Source organism: Labrus bergylta, chromosome 23 (assembly GCF_963930695.1).
Source record: "Labrus bergylta chromosome 23, fLabBer1.1, whole genome shotgun sequence".
In the NCBI taxonomy this organism is placed as follows: domain Eukaryota; kingdom Metazoa; phylum Chordata; class Actinopteri; order Labriformes; family Labridae; genus Labrus; species Labrus bergylta.
This window is the reverse complement of record NC_089217.1, coordinates 11,292,587-11,318,278: the sequence shown is the minus strand read 5'-3', so window position 1 is coordinate 11,318,278 and position 25,692 is coordinate 11,292,587. Positions and strand designations below refer to the sequence as shown.

Here is a 25,692-nt window from a genome sequence, read left to right as displayed (position 1 = left end):
ATTCACATGTAGCCTGTGAGTTCCTTTGTTCTCAAACAGTTTGCCACAGCTGAGGTTGCTGCCTTTAATGACTCAGAGGCTCCGCCCATCCAGGAAGTAGAGAGGCTGATAGTAGTGAATCAAAGGGGGATGGGATTTTTTAATTATGGGAAATTTGACCAGAAGAAAAAACTAACTCCAAGTCAATATCAATGTGTTGGAGATATAAACTACTGTTAGCGCAAACATTTGAAGGCGCTATTATGACAGTGGTGAGTTTATTTCATGTTGCAGTGCCCCCAAGTGGCCAAAAAATATCTAACGAAACGCTTCACAAGTTCTATTAAGGGCTCATTTGGGATAAATTGGACTTTTTACAACTACTGCTGGGTGAAAAACCTCTAAACATATCAAATAGTTAGCTGTATGGTAGTTATGAAAGGAAAATAACTCTGTTGTGTTTAACAAATCTACAAGACATTTTCCAGATTGGTACACAGCGCCATAGTGTTTGTGAGTTAAGAAATACAATTTTGTCATGTAGCGGACACCCCTGCTGACTTCTCTGTCAGTCCTAACACAACTTCGCTAAGTGTTTTGCAGCTCATCCTTCACAGTGACAAGCACAAACAGAACACAGATGTGTCTCCAACCATTTCCTTTGGGTTGGTTCATTAAATAAGTGACATTATTACATGACAGGATTGAAACTGGCACTCGTTCTCTTGGAGGTCGGTGTACGGACTCGCTAAACAGGAACCCAAACATCTGCTATGCTGTTCATTTCACCACCCAACTGTGGCACAGTCTGCGGCATGCTGTAACTCTCCTGAGGCTTCCACAACTGACAGATGGCCGCACAGGAAATCAGTCCCTATTTGTGCGTGTCTATTTATGTGTCGCCTGTGTCTGTATCCACATTTTTCCTGCATCCGCATATGTGCAAACAAATTTGTGTGCTCGTGTTTGCTTGTCCATCTTTCAGTTTTCCGTGTGTATTTGACAAGTGGTCCCTGCATCCCTGAAATGTCTCTGCTTTGATATCTGCCAGATATTTTTTTTAACAAGTGTCAACAGAGTTTAAATGCCACCTCAGGCGCGAGAAGTCAGAGCTGAAGCTGCGAGATAAAGACAGCTGAACTGTGGCAGAAAACAGATGTTTTGTTTGCTGATTGTGAATGTTATTACGGATGGAGAAGCCATGAACAGTCTGTATTTACTCAATGCTTTTATGCCCCAGAACAAGCATACCAAACCAATATCTTAAAACAAGAAAAGAGGGGAAATGTGTGTTTTATGACTTCCCTGGCAGCCTCAAAAATAAAAACAATTATTTCAGTCGTTCAGGCATAAAACAGATGCAGGTTAAAGATTTTACCGAGGGGGGGGGGGGGGGGTAAGGACATGAAAAACTACAAAGTTCCTCTTTCAGCAGAGACCTATAGCGCTAGTACCATTAGCATTTTTCACCTAGTTAGCATAATTTGATTCCTCTCTGGCTTTGAGCAAGTACCCGTCATTAAAAATGCATCAGTCTCAATTAAGGTGAAAACACGTTCAGTCTTTATGTTCTTGGTCACACTATTTCCCCCCACCACAACATCTAAATTATGTGCTTCTCAAAATAACAACATAACTATTTTAATATCACACACTCGGACACATGAGGGGATCCTTTGTTAGAGCTAACAATGTGACATACCACACTGGGAACTAATAATTTATAATCATTTTTAGGGGATGACATATTTATTTTTGTGTGGATATAAAATGTTATGACTGGCAGAGGGTAAAATTTCTTGTTAAAACAGACCAAGTCTGCTGTGTACAAATGGCAACACAAGCAAACACACAACAGACTGGCTCTGTCACCTTGCTCGACAGAGCAGCATCACTAATGACTCTTTATGTCCACACTACAATACAGCCTACAGTGTCCCTGTGGCTGAAACTGAGTATAAAGTTAGGATTTCTGGCATTGTCTAAAATGATGTGAGAGTCTGTGTGGCTGTGAGTATAAAAAATGTAAACTCCCCCAAAAGAATCGCCTTTAAAAGTCAGTTGAAGTACTGAATATGCAGACAAAACATCGGGTCTATTTCTTCAGACACAGATGATGAAGGCCATTTTTTTAAAGACGTTAGAAGTCATTCTGGCTCCCAGACTGACGTCTTTCAGCATAACAAGGGGGAATTTAAGCCGGATATTTTTTCTTGGGAGACGCTCAGCAATAGTGCTTTCATGTTATAGAGCTGTGTCTCAACTCTAACTTCCTTTCATATCCATCTCCCTGTAGCAGAAATCTTCCCTATAGATGGAGAACGACAGAAAAATGCAGGTGGAATGGAGGTGATTTTTGCCTCAGGAGGACTGGGTGATGCCGTATCATTTTCTGGTGTTTTTTTAAAGTCCTCTATCCTCTCCTCCACTTCCAGGTTCACTTTTTATTTCTGCTGGCTTGTTTCCTGCCTCTCTCTCTCTCTCTCTCTCTCTCCCTCTCTCTGACCTGACTGCACAGGTATCACATTTCTCGTTCATAAGGCTGACATCCATCCTTCTTTGCACAGTGTCCCATGTGACAGCTGAGAGCACGCCAGACTGATGTCTACAGCCGTTTCGCTCCCGTCTTCACCTGACAAAACAGCCGATTTTGAGCAGAGCTGTTTGTTCAAAACAAATGTTGTTATAGTGTAAAAAAATTAATATAGTTTTAGGCAAATGTTTCATGACAAAATCAAAGAATACAAGAGACATCTTTTAATTGTTCTCTACATGACCTACTTTAATATTGCAGATACTGATGAATGATTTTCATTCATTAGAAGCACAGAAAACCTTGTATTGCTTCCTCCTTTTTAATCAATAAGGATTAATTAAATGAAATTAATGGACAAGAATGATTGTTTAGTCATTCATGGTCTGTAGGTTTCCAATTGAGACCTTCCTTGCTGAACAAAAGACAATTATCAACGTCCTAACCAGGCGTAATAAGAGAGAAAAGGTGTCAAAGACAGGTGGGACTGACTCTTTTTTTTCACACTTCACATTGATTTTTATTCAAGTTTAAAGATGACAAAACCTGAATCTGAAGGAAACACAGGTTTGCTGGCCGATTCAAAAAAGTGAAAGAATGCCCCAAACCAACAAACTGCTCTGTAACAAAAGAAAAAAAAAAGGACTGGGTTGTTGAGGTTTATAATCACAGCTCACTAACGAGCTGATGAGTCTTATGTGTGTGTGAGAGAGAGAGAGCCCAAAACAGAAAGACAGATACATTTATAAATTCATTGAACATTGCACTGTAAATCTTTCTAAGGACTTAGCAGTGCAATAACATCACCATTTTTGTGTTTGTTAAACATTATACAGTTGGACAACTTAAGCGCAGCTAAATGCTAAAGCTAGCTTGACAACATATTTATTATAATAATAACAATGGTCAACATCACGATGCATAGTAAGTATAATTGTATCAATGTTTGACCTCTTTGGAAAGATTTAGCACATCTGTGAAGTTCGAAGTACACGGAAAAGTGAAGCTTCTCTTCAGGTATTCCATCATAAATTGGAAGAATTGGAATTTGGATTTCATTGTGGGGCTGGATGAAGGTTGTAAATTCAACAAAGTCATTGGGATCCATTACCAGGGAACCATGAATGCCATTACAATGTTTTATGTCAATCCCTTCAATCTGTGTTAAAAGATTTGATGAATACATTTTTTACAAGATGGAGGCTCTAGGATTCATCCTCTAGAAATATGAATATCGTGATCAAGTTTTATTTTATTTTTCCCCCACATTTCCAAGTGTCAACACACTTGGAAGTTTGATGACTAAGGACACTAGGAATTATAAAAATGGGACCATGAATGGCTGAATAACATTTCATGCCAAACCATGGACCACATTATGGGCTGACCAATCACCTGACATTACTTCTACTGAAAACCCTCCTTTGGTATGGTTAGAATTATTTGTAGTAGCATCCTTCCTTGTTGAGATAAACAAATCTCAGTTTTCTATTTCATGCCAATGATTTTGTGAAATAAAATTTTCCAAACAGTTTAACACATCCTTGTTCTATTTACTTGTGTTGCTGCTACAGATGTCACATAATGACAGCTGTTAACAGCGAGGACTGCCCATTCCCCATTTTCAGCTACAACACAGAATGAACATCTCCCAAACACAAGCTGGTGAAGGTATTTACAGCTATAAAAAGGTGACTGGCTCTGTGGATGTTCTGCTGTTAATCTTTAATTGGACTCCAAGAGGATTGGAAACAGTTTTTTCTGGCATCAGCAATACAGAGCATCCGGTCTGCCAATACAAGAGAGAAGAGAGGAAGAGAGGGAGGATTTTAAAGAGATTTGCCAAAGGAGACTAGGGGGTCCCGGTGCACAAATCTGGCAAGGGGCTGAAGAGCTACACAAAACCAAGCGACACAATAGAGCAACCTGTCTGTTGTTGTTTTCAGAATTTAGCTAGCACTATAGGATACTGGATGCCCTATAGGGAATATTTCAATAATGAAGTCTCCCATTTTAGCCAATGGACAGGAAAAGCCTTTTCTGTGAGGGTATACAATGCACAGCAATCAATCCCCCTCAATGCCACACAATACAGCTCCAATTGTGCACATTCTTTTTGTTCGCTAATAGTGAGAGTGCGCCTACATCAACCCTCAGTCTGACAGTGTACCCCCAACAGAAAGAGGGATATGAGAACAGGGCTATTCTTCACGGGGTAAACACGGTCATAAACTACCCCTGGAAGAGGCAATTACTCCATGATCTGACACTGGAACCCATTTCTGCCAATCGAACAGCAGGAGGGGCCTCCAACAGGCTGCTAACCAGGTTAGCCGCGCTGCTAACACAAGCCTGCTTGCCACGCCAAATTGGTCTGGTAGATTTAGTGTGGCTCTCTCTCTCGCTCCCTGAACCCCAGCAGCCATCTGATGCTGCTCCTCTCTGCGGGACCAGCAGGAAGGCTAATCTAGTCCACGCTAACTAGCTAGCAAGCCAGGGGGGCCCTGCCAAGTGTATTTGATTTATGGGTCAGCGCAAAGGCTAATGCAGGCTGCTTTGCATATGTCCTGGATTAGCTCTTTGCTTCACTTTGAGCTTTCTCATACCTGCTTACTGTTTATGGTATTCATTGTATCCCCCTGTTTTGCTGCTGCATTATACAGAATGTGTTACCTGTCTGAAATTTACAGTGTGCTGTAGTGCAGAAACACAAGCAGAATGGCTATAATTCAGGGATTCAGAGGAAATGGGGCTAAAAGGGCTGAGAGGGTTTGATAAAAATGCAATGAGCTCATGTGAGAGGTAGGCAACCACACAGAGCGGAGCACTAAGGGCCTCAGCTGCATTATTACTTCTATTTATGTGCTGCAACCATCACAGGTCCTACCTGACAGCTGGGGAGCGTCTTCTGATCAAATGGGAAGCAGCAAAGGGAATACGTAAATAATCAGTTGCTTTGCACTGAATTATGGTGAGTTTATGATCTTGGGGTTGGCATGCCTGCGATCTGGTAGATTGATTTTCCAAATATAATACTGTGTTTTTAAAAAATCGGGACACTGTGTAAATTGTAATTATAAATGTGATGATTCGCAAAACTATTGAACCCCATAATAAATGGAAAACAACACAAAGACAAAACAATGTTGCACCATTAACTAGCTCAGTCTTACTTATTGAGTGTGAACCCCTCCCCATCTTTACTTCAGGAAGACTCTCTGGGATGCTGCGTTTGTAACCAATCACTCTACCAACCTGTAGCCAATTAACCTCATTAACTGTGAGCTGTTCTACCAGGTGCTTTGCTTAAGCATTTTACAACTTTTCCAGTCTTTTTGGCCCCTGTCCCAACTCTTTTGAAACATGTTTCTGGCATCAAATTCAAAATAGAATTTTCTTCAAAACACAATTAAATGCTGGTGTCGTCTTTGTGCACTTAAAGTCAAATCTGGGGTTTAAATGTTTCACAACCACATTCTGGTTTTATTTACATTTTACACAGAACTACTTCTTGTTTGGAAAATGGGTTGTAATAAATAAATAGAGTATTTTGAAGGGATATCTTTATCTTTTACTTTAGGCTAGCCTTTAAAAACTACAACTGAATAGTCTCTTAAACAAAGATCACCAAAACAGGTCATGTGCATGTGTTAAACTTGGGGCGCTAAGGCGTCAACATACTGTATCTACTCTGCGTGCCGTGAGAGTCCCTGTTTTACTAACATTCATAAAATCAGTTGTTCAGATGAATTCCACACGGGCCCGACCCATCCATGCTGATGCATTTATTTAGAAAGCAAAGCCGAAGCCACACTTTAGTTTGCATATGCATCTTTAATCAGGCGGCTTGACCGAAACACCTCTCTTATTTGCAAAGGTGTGCAGTGCTTCCTGCACATATCTTAACACAATGTCAGTCAGTCCTGATACAAAAACAAACAAACACATTTATAAAGTAAAATTTAAGCACCCAACATTTTGTATGGACACAAGCCTCTCAAATTTAGCAAACCACTGCCACAGATAACTTTTGTTTTGCTCTGTAGAAACTCAAGCTGTTGTTGTCAAAGGGGATTTGTGGAGTCTCACAGAGGGAAACAAACACACAACCTTGTAGCCCGAGATGATAAGAAATTCACACAATTTTTCCTCCTATTGAACAGCTGCATTAAGCACGCGCTGTCTATGCCACAGAGACATCTCAAAAGTATGCTGCTGTTGTTGCTCCACCGTCCTCAGAGGAGCCAGGCCGTGCAAGTAAGAAATAAAAGAAGAAGGAGCCGCATATATGACAACAACAGACTCTACAATATCCTCCTCTGAAGGGAGACTCAGTCCCCTGCCATGCGAGGCTCACCTTTGTGTCTCTGCTGTGATTGTTTGTAAATGATGGCAGCATTGATTTCAGCCTCACATGGGAGTTTCTGTGTCTGTGTAATTTGGTGAGGGGGGGGGGGGTGAAGGCGGTAAAATGCTGATAATGGAGGTGGAAACAGGAGAGATAAAAGCCACCCACACAGAGATTGCAGCAGGCAAGAACAAACAAAAAGCACAAGATGTATAATAAAAAAAATCACTGTACAGGGAATAACCTATAGGAGAGAAACCTTAAGAGACACCAGTTTGTAATTAACTCAAATGAACCTCATTGTAACTGGTAGCTCTGAAAGTGCAAGGCAAACCAAACATGTGGAAAATATTAACTTACATTTCTAGTCAGCATCATTTTTGCTTCACTTAAAATGTAACCCAGGTAACAACATATTACCTCTGTCCATAGGAGATATATATATATATATATATATATATATATATATATATATATATATGTATGTGATACATGTATGTGATACATGTATGTGAGAGTTTGATTTTATAAAAGTGTCATTCAATAAATAATGTATGCTATTGGACGGTAAGATACCTGAAACGCTGGTAAATGGCACATGGGATTACTGCCATCTGCTGGTTGAAATTATTCATCACAGTTTGCCTGATCTGAAAGGTCCAAAAACAAGTATATTACAGTATATGGTAAATGTAATTTTTTTATGCTTTAACATTTTAATTAAACAAATTTATGAATGAAACCTTTATTGGCCCTAGGGGAATCTAAACTGCGTTAAGAGCATAAAAACGCAATACAAACAGACATAACCAGGACAGCACATAAAACACATTAAAGCGCCAAATGATTAAATGAGGGATTTAAGTAACAAGTTAAATAAAGTGCATACTGTATAATCAGAGTTTACTTAACAGCTGAATACTGTGTGATATAAAGGGTGTAATGCCTCTTCTCTATACCTGTGCCCATAAGCCAAGAGTTCATACTCCAACCAGAGTGAGAGGGTCTGCTACAAAGAGTTTAAAACCAAAGCTATCTGGAATTATGCACTGGCAGTAGTGCTTCATGAGCTTGAATTTGTATATATTTTACAAAAGTAGCAGTTGAATCCTGGGTTAAATATTTCAAGAAATATCAGTGTCATGTTTGTTATTAAGTATGAGATTCAAACGGTTTTATTTGTAATTGTGTTTTTCTTTCCAGAGATAAGAGACACTAAAACATCAGCCAGTATAGATTGTAGTACTCTGTTTAATGGTTTTTCATAAAGGAAATCTGCATAAATATGTGATATACAGCAATTTCTTAAACCCTGTTTTAATGGTTCATTCAAATCATGAATGGTCACTTGCAAAAATCACAATTTGTCAGTAAATGAGTTGGGCTTCATTGGTGCAGCTAGAAATCATGTTTCAGTTGCTCTACACACAAAAAATTAAATTAAAACTCAGCAAGCATCTTCTGTTCCTGTCAGACAGCACCATGGGAAATCAGGGAAATGCATTTGAAAAAAAAGAAGTATGACAATAAGTAGATACTATTGAGCTAAATGACAGTGTCTTTATGATAGTAGAGAATAGGCTGCTAAGAATGTGAAATCCTGTGAAGATTTGAAAAGTGGCATTAAATGTTCACTCATCCTTTACTGCTCTTTATAGAACAAATGCAGTGTGTGTTATTCATTTGCAGCTTGACCATCTGAGAAATTCGAAGAGTTTAAGGGGTTAAATTGGACATATTGAAATAGTGATGATAGACATCAACTTCAAAAGGCCTTTCCTTGAAGCTTCATTACCATCTGGACAGTGTATGGCTAGCTTATTTGCAGAAGTCATATCATGAAGGAAAAACAAAAATCTTTCTTTGTTGGCTTTAATGAAATGTATGAATTTGACTGAGATTTGACTTCTTTTTAGGTTAATTCAAAAAACTTTCTAGAAAAATATGCCTAGATGCATTTTACTCCATGCATCCTGCAGATCTGCTGTACTGTTGGCTTGTTTGTTGGGAAGTAAATCCATACAAATTGACAGGGGTGAACACCTGATACATTTCTAGTGAGAAACAGCTTTCTGTGTGGCATTTCAATAAAGCATGTAATATATGATCTATACCCATTGCTTTCAGCGTGAGGAGTGTTTAAGGGTGAAGAATGGATTTCCTTTCAGGTCCACATATCTAGTTCCCAGAGTCTTTTATATACATGTAACTTGCAGCAGGCTCAAATTTCCAATCCCACAATGCAAAGCGCCAGCAGCAACAAAGATACCAGGCTCAGTGTGGGCGTGGTCATAGATGCTTTACCTGAGGAAGGAAGAACAATGTAAGAACCGAGAAGGCAAAAAATCTTGAACTGTCAAATCAACAAGAAATATTAAGCCTTACCCATAATCCTAATTTTCCTGACTGGGCCGTCTCCTCCTTCATAACGGCCGCGTACCATCAGCTCATAATCTCCAAACTGAGGCATGGGGAAGTCCATGAAGTGCCAGCCAGTGATGTAAACCTTCCCGTAGATGTAGCCGGTCTTTCTGAACAGGACCTGTAAATCATAAAATTTCCAATTTAGTCTTCATCATAATAACAAAAAAACATTATTAGGCTAAATAAAAAGTTCCAAAGTTTTCACACCCACCTTGTAATACAATGGGAAGGAGATATTGCCAAACCAGTCATAGGAGATATGATCCCACCACACATACATCCATTGTCCTGTCCAGGTAACATATTTCCACATCCTGGGAGGGTCTGGTGGTGCTGTGAACAAAAAAAAAGTATTCATTCATTTTTATTAAGATTAACTTAAATTAAATTTCAGTTTTTACACTCTGTAAGTCATGAACACACACATAGGCTGAAATATACACACACATGCAGAAACAGAATCCTGTTGCACTAATGGAGAGAAGCCAGAGTGACGGAGCAGCCCACAGCGGGCGCTCCTGAGCTGATGGTGGGGAGGGGGTTCGGTGCCTTGCTCAGGGGCACCTTCGGCAGTGTTCAGGAAGTAATCTGGCACCTCTCCAGCTACCAGACCAACTTCCATATTTGGTCCGCACCGGGACTTGTACCGGTGACCCTCCGGTTCCCAACCCAAGTCCCTACAGACTGAGCTACTGCCGCCCAGAACCAATGTGTATCTGTAAATCAGTGTAATAAGATAATTGACATGAAATGTTGAGTGACTGTTCTTACGTGGTCTCTTTGTGAACATCTCACAGTGTTCCCCTGGCGGTCCGAGGCCAGCTCCGTTAAAGGCACGGACCTCGATGAGGTAGTGAGAGTCTGGCAGCATGTTTTCCAGCCTCGTCTGATTGACTGCGGCTGGGACAAATATGCGGTGTGCTCCTGGCTCTGGATCATCGTACTTTCTCCAATATTTGACCTGATTTTCCAAGAAACATTTTTTTTTTAAAAATAAATCACGTGTCTGTTTTTTTTTTATTGCTAAACATAGAAAGCAAAGCGATAGTATTTTCCCCACAGTGCCAGCCAACCAAAATAGAGAGTCCAAATACAATGGTCAACATTTTCACAGATAAAATCTTATTTCAGGTCATTGCCCATAATTATTAATCTCACTGTCTATGTTGTCACCATAATTGGTTTAAATAAGAATCAGCTAGCTGACCTTTGTTTCTTCTGGGAACAACCCACACACTATTCACTTTCATCTACTGTACTTCCCAAGTACTTGTGTTGGATGATAACCTGTAGCTTATCTTTTGTGATTGAAGTACATTTTTTTGCATTGGTAGCTATACCAGAAGTTAACAGCTAATGTGTTGCTAAACTCGCTAACTGTTATTTATTTGTTTATTTAGACAGGGACAGTGTACAGCCTATTAGCTTTACCAAAGTTAGCTATAGGCTAAGCTAATTTACGTCTGTAGTCCCATTTTAATTCTAAACTTGTTGTACATTATTAGCCCTGAGCATGTTTACAAATGACACAATAGCTAGCTAGCTTGTTTGCCTAAACTTCTGCCCCTTTTGTTTCTGATTTGTAACTATTATCATTTCAAATATAACTATATACTTTTTTCAGTTTCATCACAGCTTCCAGAAAATAAAATTAATAGAAAACTGCTATGTTTACAATTTGTTGGAAGCGTATTTAGCTTACATTTGCACCTACTTGGATAGGTAGCTAGATAGCTTGCCAGATAGCTCTGTCATAAGTTAGCCATTGTTTTAGTCCATATTCAGCTCATTCATTTTAAACATTAAAAAGTATTCATGATATGAACTCATATACTGAAAACAGTAACATTTTTACAACACAGTTTTTGATAAAGTAAACATCCATCAGTTGTGTGGGACTTGCACAGTAAAAACTCTGTACCTGGTATCCCTCAATGTACTGTTGCAGGCCTGTACCAGTGTCGACCACTGGCAACCACCAGACCAGAGCTTCAGTAGAGGACACCGGTCTGGCATATACGTCTGTGGGAGACTCTGTGGGTACTGGAGATGACAGATAAAGCAAAAAAAAGGCAGATAAACTGCTTTAGAGTCACACCTTTTATTTTTCCAAGAGAATTTCAGAACCCAAACAACAAATGAAATCCTCACCATCTCTTGGGTAGTAGATGACCTTCGTGAGGCTGTACGGTCCGTCTCCTTTCACATTAAACGACTTGATCTTCACCTGAAACTCTCGCACCTGGAAATCCTCTTCGGTTGGGATGAAGTAGGAGTCTCTGTGGACATGACGCCTCGTCTCGGGGTCTGAAATGGTCTCGTACCACCAGTCGTAAGCATCATGAGGCTTGAATGCCACAATGTAGCCAAACTTTTTGCCGGAGAAAAACCATGGCTCTACAGGCTAAAAGCCAGGGTTAAAAGAAAGTAAAAACCACTTATAAGTTTCCAAGAAATTTTGGTATAAGATCCAGTAAGATTCATCGACTGAGGGGTTACTTACAGTCCATGTGATGACAATTTCGCCATTTCTACCTCCAAAGCCGGCTACATCAGTGGGAGAAACCACTGGAGCTGAGAAGAACAAAAAGTAATTTAAATGCTCTCCCCCTTTCATTTCCTGTCCTAACAAAAAGTGTGTCCAATAAAAGTCATCTCTTCTTACCAGCATCCCAGGTTTTGATCTTGAGGGAGGGGATACTAGCCTCACCCGAGCCGTACTCATTGGTGGCGATGATCCTGAACTGATATTCCATCCAGGGGTACAGGTCAGTCACTTCTGCCTTCTCAGTGTTACCGTCAAGGAAGGTAGGAGCTTAGGAAACCAAACATATCCTTTCATTTAAACTTTTTGGGGGGATTCAGAGGGGGGTTCACCCTCCCACTGGCAGTGAATAGTACTCACAGGTGCTGGCGTCCTTCCAGTCGTCCTCATTCAGGGCCCAGAAGTGTCTGGTCTGGATGGTGTAGGAAAGAATGGGGCTGTTGTGATCTGATCCTTTGGTCCATAACAGCTTCACCCATGTGTCTCCAATCTCGTCCACACGGATAATTCCAGGAGGCCCGGGAACACCTGAGTCAGGGGGGAAAAGCCCAAAAAGAGAAGATAGTGTCGATGGTCAAGTCTGCTCATACTTCTTTTCAACATTTGATTAAAATGAGAAGCCCATCAAATAATTGCTTATTAAAAAATCTTGGCTCATACAAGAGCTTCAGGCGGTACAAGCATGAAGAGACTGACCTACAACCTTGAGATCAGCGTACGCTGTGTCACTGTCCACCACTGTCTGAGCCGTGCAGGTGTATCGACCTTCATGCCAAATCTGCACATTTATTATTCTCAGGTCACCCCTCCCATCTTCATTCTAAGTCACAGGGAAGCAAAGACAAGGACAGGAAGTGAAACAAAAAAAAGAAAAAAGAAAGAAGTTGAGGGCAGGGACAGATCTGAAGACCAATTGTGAGACTCTCTGAAGCCGGTAAAATGAGGCTCAGATGAACTATGGACTTACCATGACACGTTCATAGTGTTGCCACTCAGCATTGAAGTCGATGACTCTGAAGTCGATGGACCAGATGAAAGTGATGTCCAGCATGGGGTCGTATGAAGCGGCACAATTTATAATGACCTCATCACCCACCTGTACTTCAGTGTCCTCAGGGGGTTCTGTGAGACTAGTGGCCTCTATTGGGAAAAATACAATGATCAAGAGTCAAATGAAAAAGCTGCAAAAATGCAAATCCTGATTTGACATATGTACTCTCACAAAAAATGTGCACATATTTGCTGACCTGTGATGGTGAGGTAGCCTGAGCTGTTTGCCTTCCCTCTGTCATTCTCAGCAAAGCAGGTGTACACACCTTCATCATTATTAGTTGCATTGAGGATCTCCAGATTTCCATCAAACATAATGGAAATGCTAAAAATGGAAACAGTCCAGTTAAAGCTGCTTGAAAGTGGATTGATTGAACTGAATAAGAGAGTGTATTTCAATAATACAATACACTGAGAGTGTATGTGAAGTTGAACAAACCGTGAATTGTTAAAGAGGAGCTCTTTGCCCTTCGTCCAGGTGTATCGCGGTCTGGGAGCAGCTCGGGGTTTACACTCTATCACCACACGGCCATCTTTAGCTCCAAGAAGCTGCTTCTTCACCGGGTTGAATTCGAATGTAGGGGGACAGGCTAAGTGAAAAAGAAATATGCAGAAGTTTTAATGAAACTTAAATCATTGTTGTCCCATGTTTCTTAGCATTTTCCTGAAAGATTGAATCTATGAAGTTAAAAGGTGTTTAGACCCAGTTTGGTCACAACTCAGACCTCCGTGGTGGTCCAAAATATTCATTAAATCATTGAGTTAACGGTTTATTCAAAAGGACCCACCAATGACCCGCAGCTCAGCGTTGGCATATTTGATGCCCCAGTAGTTCTCAGCGACACACTGGTACATTCCTGAGTCGTCAAAAGTTAGACTGGAAAATTTCAGTTCCCCTTTCCCATACTGAAACACACACATAAACACGAAAAGCATTCAAATGAAGGAAGATCTGAACACAAGATCTTAGTTTATTCTACGTACTATGCATTTTTTGAATGAGAAGATGGAAGATTTTTCTTTACCATATATCCATCTTTGTACCAGTGAATAAAAGGGAATGGCTTCCCTGATGCCACGCAGCGCATGGTGTGCTCCTGGCCGATGTCGATCTGAGTGTTGTTGATTGTTTCCGCCCATTCTGGAGCAGCTGAAAAATAAAAACGGGCATTAAGAAGATGATATCTAACACAATATTTAAATGAAAGGACAAAAAAAAGAATTCCCAGAAGAGATAAAAAAAAAAAGAAAGACAACAGACTGACAGAGTGTTTAGCATGTAGAAGTACTTACACTCCACATACAGCCAGGCCTTGTGCCAGTCCTTTCCTTTAGTGTTGATGGCCTCACACTCATATCCGCCCACGTCTTCATACTGAACATTGTACAGATGAAGCACGGCTCCTGATTGGCTGATCTCGTGGTTTGGAGGGAGGTCGGTGTGGTCCACTTTCCTCCAAACAATGTAAGGGATTGGGCTAAAAAAAGACACATGCACACAAAGTGAAGTTATTTTTTTCCCCATCACATTGAGCAAATGTTGAAACAAAATCCAAACTTACTTTCCCAAAGCAAAGCACTCCAATGTGATATTAGAGGCCAGCATGGCAGTAGTATCTGGAAATTTCACCCTGATGTCTGCTGGGTACTTTCTCTCCTCTCCTGGGACCACAGAAAGTAACAAAGATTCTCAATGCCGACATTAAAAAAAACACTCAAAACTTTAGCAGGTATTCTTCTTTAATGGTTTACTTTCCGAATTATGTTCTACAGCATATCCCAGAGGTATATATCTATGCTGTGGTACGAGTTCCTCTACTAACCATCCTCCGGAGATAAGGGGATAAGTGGGATGAACTTTGAGAAGACGCTCTTCCCAGTAATTGGACTGGAAACAAAGCAGGAGTAGTTTCCTGCATCCTGAGCCTCCACTTTGGAGATGTACAGATTCCCGGTCCTCTGGGAGACAAACCGACGACGATCTGTGGGCAGGAACACTGGGAACTCATTGAAGATCCAGCGGTAGGTCACCTCCTCTGTAAACGGGAGAATAGGAGGATGTCGATAAGTTTTCACATGATTAACTTTTTTATTTAGGTAATATGGAAGAGAAGAAAGAGGATAGAGTGGGGTGAGAGAGTTGGGAATGATATGTGGTGAAGTGCAGAGGGTCAGAAGGAGTGGAACCTTGGTCGCCCACTTTGAGGACTTCAGCCTCTGGACATGGGGGCGTCGGTATAACAGCTAGATTGTCTAGCACCCCCAAAGATGACCTATTCTCCTGTTGAAAAGAGAGACCCATACGTACGTGGCGAGGCTTTTGGAGGTACACATAGTAGAACAGCCCCTTGTCCTTCTTTCACAGAAACAGGGTCTCTTTCCTCTTGAGGAAACTCCTCCACAACTATATCACAGATGAAAAAAAAGAAGGAATTATAAAAGATGAAATCTTCTGAAAAAGGTATTTTCTCTTTGATTATTATTATAGCGCATAATCAGTCAGTGTTTTAGTTTATTATCTATTTCAAGATTACAATCGTTGAAGCCACAGGGAAATGAAAAAGTTTTTCTCATTTGGGACCCTTTTCAATAGTCAACAGAGTGGGTGTTCACTCTTCCTTTGTAGATTGTTTTTTGAGACAGTGAAAAAAATAAATGGTTGTTTTAACCATGGTTTTAAGTGTTACAAGAAGAGACCTTTAAGGGACACAAAGGCAGATTTAGCTTCTTTTATAAAAACCTCCAACTAAGAGATTGAATAAAGTAAAGGGAGGGTAAATGTACAAACATTTAAATCTGGCTAATGGACACATCAAACATTCAAGACATACTACTACAAGCTCCACCAACAGGGGTCAGACACTCACATCCAAACTTGACCCTGGCCTCTTTGCTGATGACAGTGCCGTAGATGTTCTTGGCAACGCACACGTAAGTCCCACTGTGTTTTTTCTGTCTTGGGTTGGTGATGACGAGGTTCCCCCCCACCAGGCTGTAGTGCTCGTCCGGCTGCTCCATCAGCTTGATTTCCCAGTTATCGCGGCGCCATCTTACAGCGGTACAATACAATCATGTATAAGAAGAATAGAATGTGAATTATTTAACTGTATTGGAGAAAGGGTCTCCTTTAATAAGTCTAACCTGTATGATGCTGGTGGGTTTGCGCGTGCCCTGCAGTTCATGGAGATTTTCCCATCGGGTGAGTCCTCAGTGTAGACCACATCCACAGGCTCCTCCTCAAAAATTGGGCCGTATCCAGTAGCATCCTCTGACAAATTTGATACTGTGATGAGCTTATGTACTGGTTTAAAAATCAAACCTGAAATGTTTAATTTAAAGATATAGAGACTATTCTGAGAAACTCAACTTACCTCCATAAATTCTAGGCTCACCAAATAAGACCGCCGCTGCAGAACAAAAACATCAATGGATGGATCAATCTCACACAACATTAAACCAATGTCTTAATAAAACAACTTGGTTTTTCACTTGTTGACAAGGGTTATAGATGTTTGTTTTTGCAATTTTCTATCTGGAACTTAAAGCCTACAAAAATTACCTTTTTTCTGATTAAGCTGAAGAAAATACTTAAACACCCATATCTACATCTAAGATGACATAACAAGGGACTACATGTACAAGTAAAAAGCATAGGACCTAAAATTGAACCCTGAGGAACACCGCAATTGATCTTGTTTGATTATTACATGATTAAAGCACAACAAATGTGATTTTAGTCAATAATGTTCAGAAGTTTACACCTAACCATCCAATATATAAAGTTTTATGAAATCGGAATATTCATGGTAATGCATGCTGTTCCTCCTGATAGAAAATATAGTTAAGTTGATCAATAATGTGCAGGGTTTATACTTAAATAAGATCATATTATAAAAGCACACTATTTATGCATTCTTTTTTATGTTTTAGGGTGTGAGTAGTTAATTTTCTAGGCATCACTGTGGCTCTTACCTGTGAGGGAGATGGAGGAGGAGAGGGCCAGTAGCAGTAAAGCAGCTGAAGCCATAGTAAGGGACTTTCTGCGGCCTTGGAATTATGAGCATGGACCAAGTGACACACAAGAAGTTGATGGACTGGACATGAACTGGAAAGGGCTGAGGATGACAAGATTTGAGACTGTCAGCAATAGAGTGTATTTTTTATTTTGTATGATATGACATTCTTTAAGGCTGCACGGCTATGTGGTTATCTGTTGCCTCACAGCGAGAAGACTCCTGGTTCGAATCCTCGTTGGACTGGAGCCTCTCTGTTTGGAGTTTGCATGTTCCCCCTGTGCATGTGTGGGTTTTATCTGGGTACTACGGCTTGCTCCCACAGTCTCTGTGGTCACCCAAAAATGCTTGTAGGTCTGAATGTGTGTGTGGCTGGTTGTCTGTATCTATATGTCTGCCCTGTGATTGACTGGCGACCAGTCCAGGGTGTACCCTTTGTCTCTCCCAATGACAGCTGAGATCAGCTCAAGCCCATGTGACCCCGAATGGGGAATTCCGTATCGATAACAATGGATGGATGGATAGATGATATTCTCTAATGGTAGGAACAGTCATTGTATAATAAAAACACCCAGATTTGACCCTTAAGATATAATATCAAACTGATGACTGTGCATGACTTTCTACACCAGAAATAGTGAGTGCAGGACTAACAGGAGCCCTCCAGTGTATATAAATGATTCAGGATGTGAGTGACTCAGCAGAACACTGCAAATAGTTATGCGGAGTGCATGCACATCCACAAGGACATGCACCAGCAGGAGACACGCACTAAAACAGTCTGCCTGTGTAGAAACAAAACACCAGGTAGCACTTCGGTACCTCGACAGCTCCTACTGTGCTGTCACACATGCTGACACATCACATCATGTCTGTAGGATGAAATAGCAGCACTGCTGTGAGCAACTGCAGCGTTTTAACTCTTACCATCAACAAGACATTCAAGGAGAAATATTAAGAGTGAGAGAAGAACTAGCAGAGGTGAGATCTCCTTATGATGTGTAATTCTTTCAGTCGAAAACTTTTTTAGACACATCAAACAAGGGAAGCATCTGTATGCATCCATTAAATAGGCGTGTCCCATTGCAACAGTGTAAAAGAACGATATACAGATAAATCAGGCTGAATTAGTAGCAGATACTGATGTTATCAAGGAGGTTGGGTATCATCAGGCCAGATCATATCATAATAGATTTAGATAGTAAAAAGGGAGACAGCCAACAGAATGTGTTCTGAAGGAATGCCTGTTCACATTTACATGGTCTCATTTACATGTTAGGTTTAAATTGGAGATTTTCTGTCACCCAAACTGAATTTCCATGTCTTTATATTCTGTAACTGGCTTAATATTGAGTACTTCTTCTGAAATACTGCACTTAAGTATATTTGTTATATACTTTATATACTATATAGTTTGATGCAACTATACATCTCTTATACTATTTGACACTTGTTACTTTTGACACAAGACACATGGTATGCCAATATGATGTGATACATAACTGTACTGCAAACCTACCCAGTAGGATACAAATCTACATTTAGCTGTACATCTACAAACTACAATATCAAAATGCCCTTACATGTATTCTGAAGTGAAAAAAACTGTATCAAACTTTTACTTTTAATACACAAGTATGTTTTTCCTGATGATACCTGGGTACTTTCATTAACCTTTGTCATGGCACATTTTTGAAGACTACGGTATTTCCTTTTTGAACCACTGGAGATCAGCCTCAGTCACAGTGTTACATATTTATTCTACACCCTGAACATGGTGTCTCTTCCACAACTCACTTCAGTTGTTGAAGCAAAATGCATCCAATTCAAGAACCGGCTAGTAAAGTCTGACAACCTGCAGAAAATGATACATATTAAATATATGAAGACTGTCTGAATATATGAAAACTATTCAAAGAGGAATCACAACAGAAGCGCAACATGCCTACTCTAAAATGCATCGCAGACATTTCAACAAAACAGTCAGCTTAAAGCTCAGACTCTGATAATAATCCTCCCATAGTGTCAAAGGTCACAAGGATGGGATCAGGGACGGTAAATCAAGGGAAAACAGAAAGAAAACACAGAAAGTAGAAAAACCCCTCAACATGTCAAAATGTTGGAAATTCATATGTATGTGTTTATTACAGATGGGTTAGGGAAAGCTTTATTAGAAAGCTGTTTTAGTTCACTTTTGAGTATACATCTAGAGAATAAAAACCACCTATGGCAAGCTGTTTAAACAAATATTGTGGCCATCAAGAAAGCCAAAAACAAATGACAACATCCTACAGTAGCGAGCAGCCACACAGTCATTATGGAAGTGGGAAAAAGAGAGAAAAAGTACAAAGAAAATGTCGCAAGGATTAGCTGCCCCACAGCCACCTCCCCTGAGCCTCAGCAGTTCCACATTCGTCTCAACCTTTAAGAAATGTGGAGAAGAGAGGGAGAGCAGAGGCACTCAGCTCATCCACACGCAGAGACTGCAGCACTCACTCCTCATGTGCACTCCTGATGACTCAACACTATTATCAGTAGAGTATATTCGCAGTGTGCTTCATATCCTGCACCTACACATGTGTGTGTCTACACACTGTACTCATTGGGAGGATTGCGTTGATGGTATTTGCATCAAAGTGTAATTTAATTCAGGCTAATGATCACAAAGCAATATAAAAGCTTCTGTGACACCTTTATATATACAGCTCTGGCTTTATAGATTACAGTTGCAGCAATCTGTTTGAGCAATAATTGTAATTCATCAGAATGTGCTTCCCCTCACTATAATCTCATCACAGATCCTCTTCGGATAGACCAGAGGAATCGAGGTCAGCATGTGTATTAATCCCAGTGTCTTAGTGATTCCCTGTTTCATGAGGTTTTTTTACGGCTGCAGAAAAATCACATCCAAAGTCATGTGTGAATTCAAACGGCAGGATATCCCAGTTGCTCCAGAGGATTCTCAGTTAGTGGTTGCTGCATTGAAGTGGACTACTTCTGATTTAATTTGCTATTTTTGGGTTCTAATACGTCAAACTATAGACAGGAAACAACAGTGGACACATGTTTAGGATTTGAGTGGCGGAATAATCCCTTTTCCTCTGACCATTCTGCAGCCATGACAGTTTGGACATTTGCATTTTTACAGTCTAGGGGACAAGTGAGAGGATAGTCATTGTCATTCACAGGATACATGTGGATTTGTGTCCTAATACAGTATGCAGCATTTCACTTACTTTCAAGCCAAATACATTCAATTTATTGATCAATAGCTGCAGATTTGATACTGCATCACAGCACAGAGTACAGTCTTTTAGCAGTGTTTGGAGCATTAGGGAGTTGCCCTCTTGCCCATGAAGGACAGTTTTTCTATCAAACAAATAGATGCCATGGTGCACCAGCAGCTTCCTGTGTCCTTGACGCATACAGTGTCAGACTGTCTCACCTTGTCTCATCCTCTGCAGAGACACTTTCTTATCTTTGCATGTCCTCTACGTGACAAAAAGTGCGAAACCCTCCTCTAATCAAACAATACACACTTTGTCGCAGTCATCCCCAAAATTACCGGCTTCAAATAGAAACTGCGTAGCATCTTACATCACTTCACCCCAATGACGACTGAGCGGCACCGGTAATTCACTGCTCTGCATTGCGGTACTCCTGTGCCGGTCCATTTCAGATCTATACAAGCGCTGCAAAACACACACTTCATCCTCACTAAGTCTAGACAGGGGAGCCCACGAGAGCTCGTGCACACTTCTTAATGTGGTGTCGTTCTTACCTTTCAAGGCAGAATGGCAAAATTTCAGTTCACTGTCCGCATGGCACACCTGGACCCGAACCGCATCGTCCCAAAGCCCACCCGCCGGAGCGTCCCGTTCAGAGCAACTTTTCTATTGGAGGAGAGCGGCGGAGTGACGCCTCTGGAGGGCAGCGAAGATGCGCTGCGATTGGTTCCGCGACAGAGGGGAGGATGGGAGGGATGCGGGCATCATGCTTCTGCGCATCCCAGACAAGAGATATACATTCTTATTTGAAATGAATTAAGCTGCTATTGTTGTTGTTGTTTTTTTTTTCTCCTTTTTTAAAACGTGCACAAAATCAATCCTTTTAAGAATATTATTAGATCAATTGAATACATCTGTGATACCAGCAGTTGTATTAATCACAAAGTGATCGATACGACACGCTGTTTAGGAAAAAAAAAACATAGGCTAAATGTTTAGATTTAAACAGATTATCAGTGCGTTAGTGTGAAAACTGTACAGAAAACTGAAGTCTGCATTTTACTCCTCACCATGTGCTGTGCATCACAAATGACCTTCAGACCAATCCATTATTAATGACAACCTCCAGACATCACTATGATTCAATCAAAGCATGCTTTGATGTTCTTATTGGAGGAAAAAGGGCCGGTTAAATGTGATTATAATCCGGCTTGCACTCACTTTTACTTTAGTAAGGACTTTGATTTATTTACTACTTTCATCTTTTTCCTCATCCATTGTTGCATGTGGTTGTTTTTTTCTTCTTCTCGTATTTAAGCGATGTGCTCTCATATTTCTTGACCAGTTGTCCAGTATTTTACAACATAGACGCACAGCGCATGCGCACACCGCAGATGAGCGTTAATCTTTCAAGGATTAACTTTTTTTTTTTGAAAGCTTTATCTCTTTGGGGTAAAATGACCGATTTAAAAAAAATAAAATACACATCATTCTCACTCTATACACTAGAGGGAGCTACATACAAACACTTGTGCATGCTGCACATAAACATGCATGAGCTCAAAGAAAAACTAACAATGTGATTTGAAATCCTGAAACCAACATTTATTTCATTTTTTTAAACTTCATTTAAAATACAAAATATTTTGCAATATTATATCGTAGAGTAAACCATTTTGACAGCCGTTCATGCTTCTCATAGCTTCAACATTAACCAGAATGTTATATTATATCATATCATATACTGTATAGCCTACTGTATGTCCACCAGTCACTAGAACATTGTTTTCAGGGTATTCACACTCCAATGTGCCAGTCTGTTTGAACTGTCCGGGCCGGCCATCCTTCTGTATCCTCCAAATGACAGTTTAGCTTCTCTTTTTTTTGTAACGCACACTTTTAACAAGGATGTGTCTGTTTTTATCTCATGTCTAGTTTACGACTTGTGTTCTCTGGCATGCTGCATTCAAACACCAGGTGTAGTCGTTGACTAGACACATGATGTGTGAAATGATGCATCCTGTTTAAACGTGTGCGCCTCTTTGTAAAAAAATACAGAAAAGGTGCGTAAACTGTCAAGAGACAGAAACAATGCAGGTGTCACAAGAGCTCAGTCACAGGTTCAATAATCTCCTTTGATACCTGATAGGCGAAACATTTGAGCTAGCAAATTCACCTGACAAGTTAAAAAAAAAAAAAAAGAGAGAACATTTCACAGCAAATTAAAGTGTGAAAACTGTAAATAGTCTCATCTCACGCAACGCCTTATTTTTTTTTTTTTTAACCCTTCTACCCATAATGCAGCAGGGTTAATCAAGCTCGATCTCTCACCTCTGACCTCCTCACGTCTACGCTCAATTCAAGCCGTTATTTACAAAATACAACAAAAAATATCTACACGTGGAAAGCTGACGCATCGCAAAACCTAAAAACTTGATGCAAGTTATGATAAAAGTAAGACGTGGAAATGTTTTCAGAAAATAAAAATAAAAATTAAAAGTCTTGTATCTCCTGTTGGGAGCAGGAGTGGACTACTGGACACACATCGGACTGTTATCCATGGATATTGAAAGCAAAGTATTCACCACGCACGCTGTAAGACTGTAGCATGCATGTGCTGCACACACGCGCACACACACACACATGCACCCAAACATTCACACACAATCTTCAATCATTTACAGTAATAGAAAACTCACCGAGTGCTGCCCTGACAACATACACAGACAGAAGAATAAATGCATAAACCAAAGTCACCAGTGTGTTTACCATTTGCAGTGAAACAAGCTATTTTTTTTCATTCACATTAACAGATAACACTTATTTCCACATTCAGTATCATTGCGCTGATTTATGACCCCCCTACCCCCCCCTTTCATTTTCTAAGTGCTACTGGTAACAGTAAAGTCCCGCCCTGATAATAGTCTGTGTTTCCTGTTGGCAGTTACCTGGGAGCAGGTTGGCAGTAGTTTGGCTCCTCCTCAACATGAATGGGTTTGAAATGAAGAGATCTCACCTCAGGTTTCCTACACATTTATGTCTTGAAGTCTTAGCGTGATGGTGAAACGTGTTCTGTTTGTATGCCTGTATTATGAGTGTATGATTGTCAACCAGGCTATAACAATCCATAGCTGAAAATGACTCCTCACATGTAACGCCAAAGTTTAACTGTGAAAAGGTTGTTTTTAAAAGCCCGTTTTTTTTTAAATAGTTAGGTGCCTTTTTGCAAGCTATTTAAAGACTGAAGGAGGCTAACTGAAGCCGATTAGACCACATAGATGTTTTGCTAAAACTCAAGCATATAGCTTACAAGAAAATGTCTTATTTTCTTGAACATCCCTTTAAAACTTATTTAACTTTGAATACTTGCAAAGCCGTTAGATTTACTGAAGCCTAAGATGGAGAGGTTCTTCCTCGTATGTGTGTGTACAGTATTCATGGTATATCTGATCTGCACTGAGCAAAGGTCTGTCTATGAAGAGGGATGTATCTGTATGCATCTGAGTCACTGTTCTCTACAAAGGCACTAGAAACCGTGCAGAGAGGTTCTCCGATCGTCAACTTATAGAACAGTTTTTTTCTCTCTCTCTTTTCTGACAGAATTACAGAGCAGAGAAGTGGAAATGCTATTTTAGACAACATCCAGGTAGAGGTGAACTCTGACTATACCGTGATGAACTAGCGGGGGAAAAAAAGGCTTCCACAGTGGCTCAAACTTTTGGGGGTGAAACAGCCACACCTCCAACTTTGTGTTCCTTAAGTGCTCGGAAGAAGACGTTTAGGATCTGTGTAAAGGACAAATAAACAGGCCAATAGGATTTTCTGTGAGAGTTCTGGCTGGCTGGTGTTATAAGGAGTGACCCGTCGCTGAGTTCAGTGTTTTTGGCCAGGTTTCCAAAGACTACAAATGGACATCCCTGACCTTGAAATATAGATCTCTTCTTATTCTATTACATATGTACAAACAGTTCATCTGTCCCAAAAAGACAAACGCTAGCTTCTACTTTTGCGTCACAAATTTTCACAGCTGTGTCCACAAAGACACTTGCCGCCATTTTTTCTCGATACATCAAATGCCATCGAACACTTTGACTGGGGGAGGGGGGGAGAAGGAAAAAAAAAAAGCAAACAAAAAGAGGCATATCCAGACGCTATTAGGCGTGCATCATATACAATCTCAACTATCATCTCACCTCTGCAACAACTTACACAAGGATGGTAAAATGCATCACACAATCATGATTTTTCTTCATGCAGATGAGTGTGATTCGATGCATATTCGCCTGCCTGCCGGTCCATGTACTGTCATTTGATCAAATGGATTATTTGGATACACGTTTGAGTATGTTTGCAAAGAAGATCATATGGCACACACACACACACACACACACACACACACACACACACACACACACACACACACACACACACACAACACACACACACACACACACGGCCCCACTTCTAGTAAAACTCTTTCTGGTACATTCCTTCAGCTTTTCTGTATTGCTTCCTCTCTCCTTCTCAAGAGTCCTCACATCCCTCGTTTCACACCTTCTTGTTATGGTCATGGGGGATGTGTTGTCGGTCTTTGCCGTGCTGAGTGTGTGTCGATCAGAGATCACAGTGTGACAGGGGGGGGAGGGGAGTGGGGGGGTGGGGCTGAAGATGAGGGTGTGACAGCCACCGTGGTTAGAAGTAGGTGTCCACATCCACCGTCACCCTCGCAACTGCCACCACAGAGGCGGTCCCCATGGTCACATTTGCCAGGGTGACAAGGCGTGGCTGTAGCAACCGTCGCAGCGTAGCCGCCCTCCGCCGCTACGTTAGACAAAAGAGTTCATGGCGTTGACGGGCGACGGGGCTTCCGAACTCTCGTTGCCTTCGTGCGTGTCTTTTTCTTTCTTGCCGCTGTATTGGCCGATGAAGGAGCCGTCCTCGTTGAACTGTCCATCCCCGCCCTCCCCATAATCCACCAGGCTGTCGTCGCTCTCATCACGGCGCACCGTCCCGTTGGACGGTGTCCTGCTGCCCTTCAGCGGCTTGTGGTCCTCTGTGTCACTGCAAAGGGGAGAAAAAGGTTCGGGGGAAGTTTAGTAAGAATAATTAATTCAACATGTTCTGCAGTGGTCAGAAACCAACGCAAGATCAGTCAGCATTTCACAAGGGTAGTCCACTGCACAAAAGCCATGTAAGCGTAACTTCCTCAAATAAAAGCAGGTAGTCGAATAAAAGCTCATCTCTAACAACAGCCAACACAGTGCCAAATCATGCTAGGGTTTAAAATAAACTGTGGATATACTCTTGCATTTTAAGTTACTAAAATTCATTTATCTGCTTTAATTTAATAAATCCAACAATAACATAATGTTAAGGGCCAATGTCCTGCCAAACTGTAGTACCTCAAGGTGCCACAAGATGGCAGTATCTACATTACAGTGCTGTTTAGGAACTGTGCAAAGACTTTTTGACAACTGTTTTCATAACAGAATCCTTTGAGGGATTTTTTTATGAGAAAGGTACCAAATGTGGCATGCAGTGACTTTACCAGGGGAAACAAAAGCTGATAAAAG

At 40.8% G+C, this 25,692-nt stretch overlaps 2 protein-coding genes across 12 annotated transcripts in view; both read right to left on the bottom strand.

Moving 5' to 3' along the window:
• Nucleotides 1–8,093: 8,093 nt before the first annotated feature.
• On the bottom strand, nucleotides 8,094–20,831 carry cntn1b (contactin 1b). Its single transcript, XM_020650402.3, has 24 exons — nucleotides 20,674–20,831; nucleotides 16,852–16,994; nucleotides 16,251–16,286; nucleotides 16,021–16,147; nucleotides 15,747–15,928; nucleotides 15,188–15,283; nucleotides 14,703–14,915; nucleotides 14,442–14,541; nucleotides 14,173–14,357; nucleotides 13,905–14,029; nucleotides 13,668–13,785; nucleotides 13,319–13,469; nucleotides 13,077–13,204; nucleotides 12,797–12,969; nucleotides 12,526–12,649; nucleotides 12,190–12,357; nucleotides 11,950–12,099; nucleotides 11,788–11,858; nucleotides 11,436–11,688; nucleotides 11,206–11,327; nucleotides 10,056–10,245; nucleotides 9,496–9,617; nucleotides 9,246–9,402; nucleotides 8,094–9,164 (listed from the first exon to the last, which is right to left on the bottom strand). Exons 2-24 carry the CDS (start codon nucleotides 16,904–16,906, stop codon nucleotides 9,082–9,084), a joined length of 3,129 nt encoding a protein of 1,042 aa, XP_020506058.2. The 5' UTR covers nucleotides 16,907–16,994; nucleotides 20,674–20,831; the 3' UTR covers nucleotides 8,094–9,081.
• An 871-nt stretch (nucleotides 20,832–21,702) lies between these two features.
• nrcama (neuronal cell adhesion molecule a) overlaps nucleotides 21,703–25,692 on the bottom strand; it is a 57,419-nt gene continuing 53,429 nt past the window's right edge. For all 11 annotated transcript variants that reach the window (XM_065951136.1, XM_065951139.1, XM_065951135.1 and 8 more), the window contains one exon: nucleotides 21,703–25,180. In XM_065951136.1, the coding sequence (XP_065807208.1) occupies nucleotides 24,946–25,180 (235 nt within the window). In that variant the 3' untranslated portion in view covers nucleotides 21,703–24,945. The remainder of the gene's footprint in view (nucleotides 25,181–25,692) is intronic.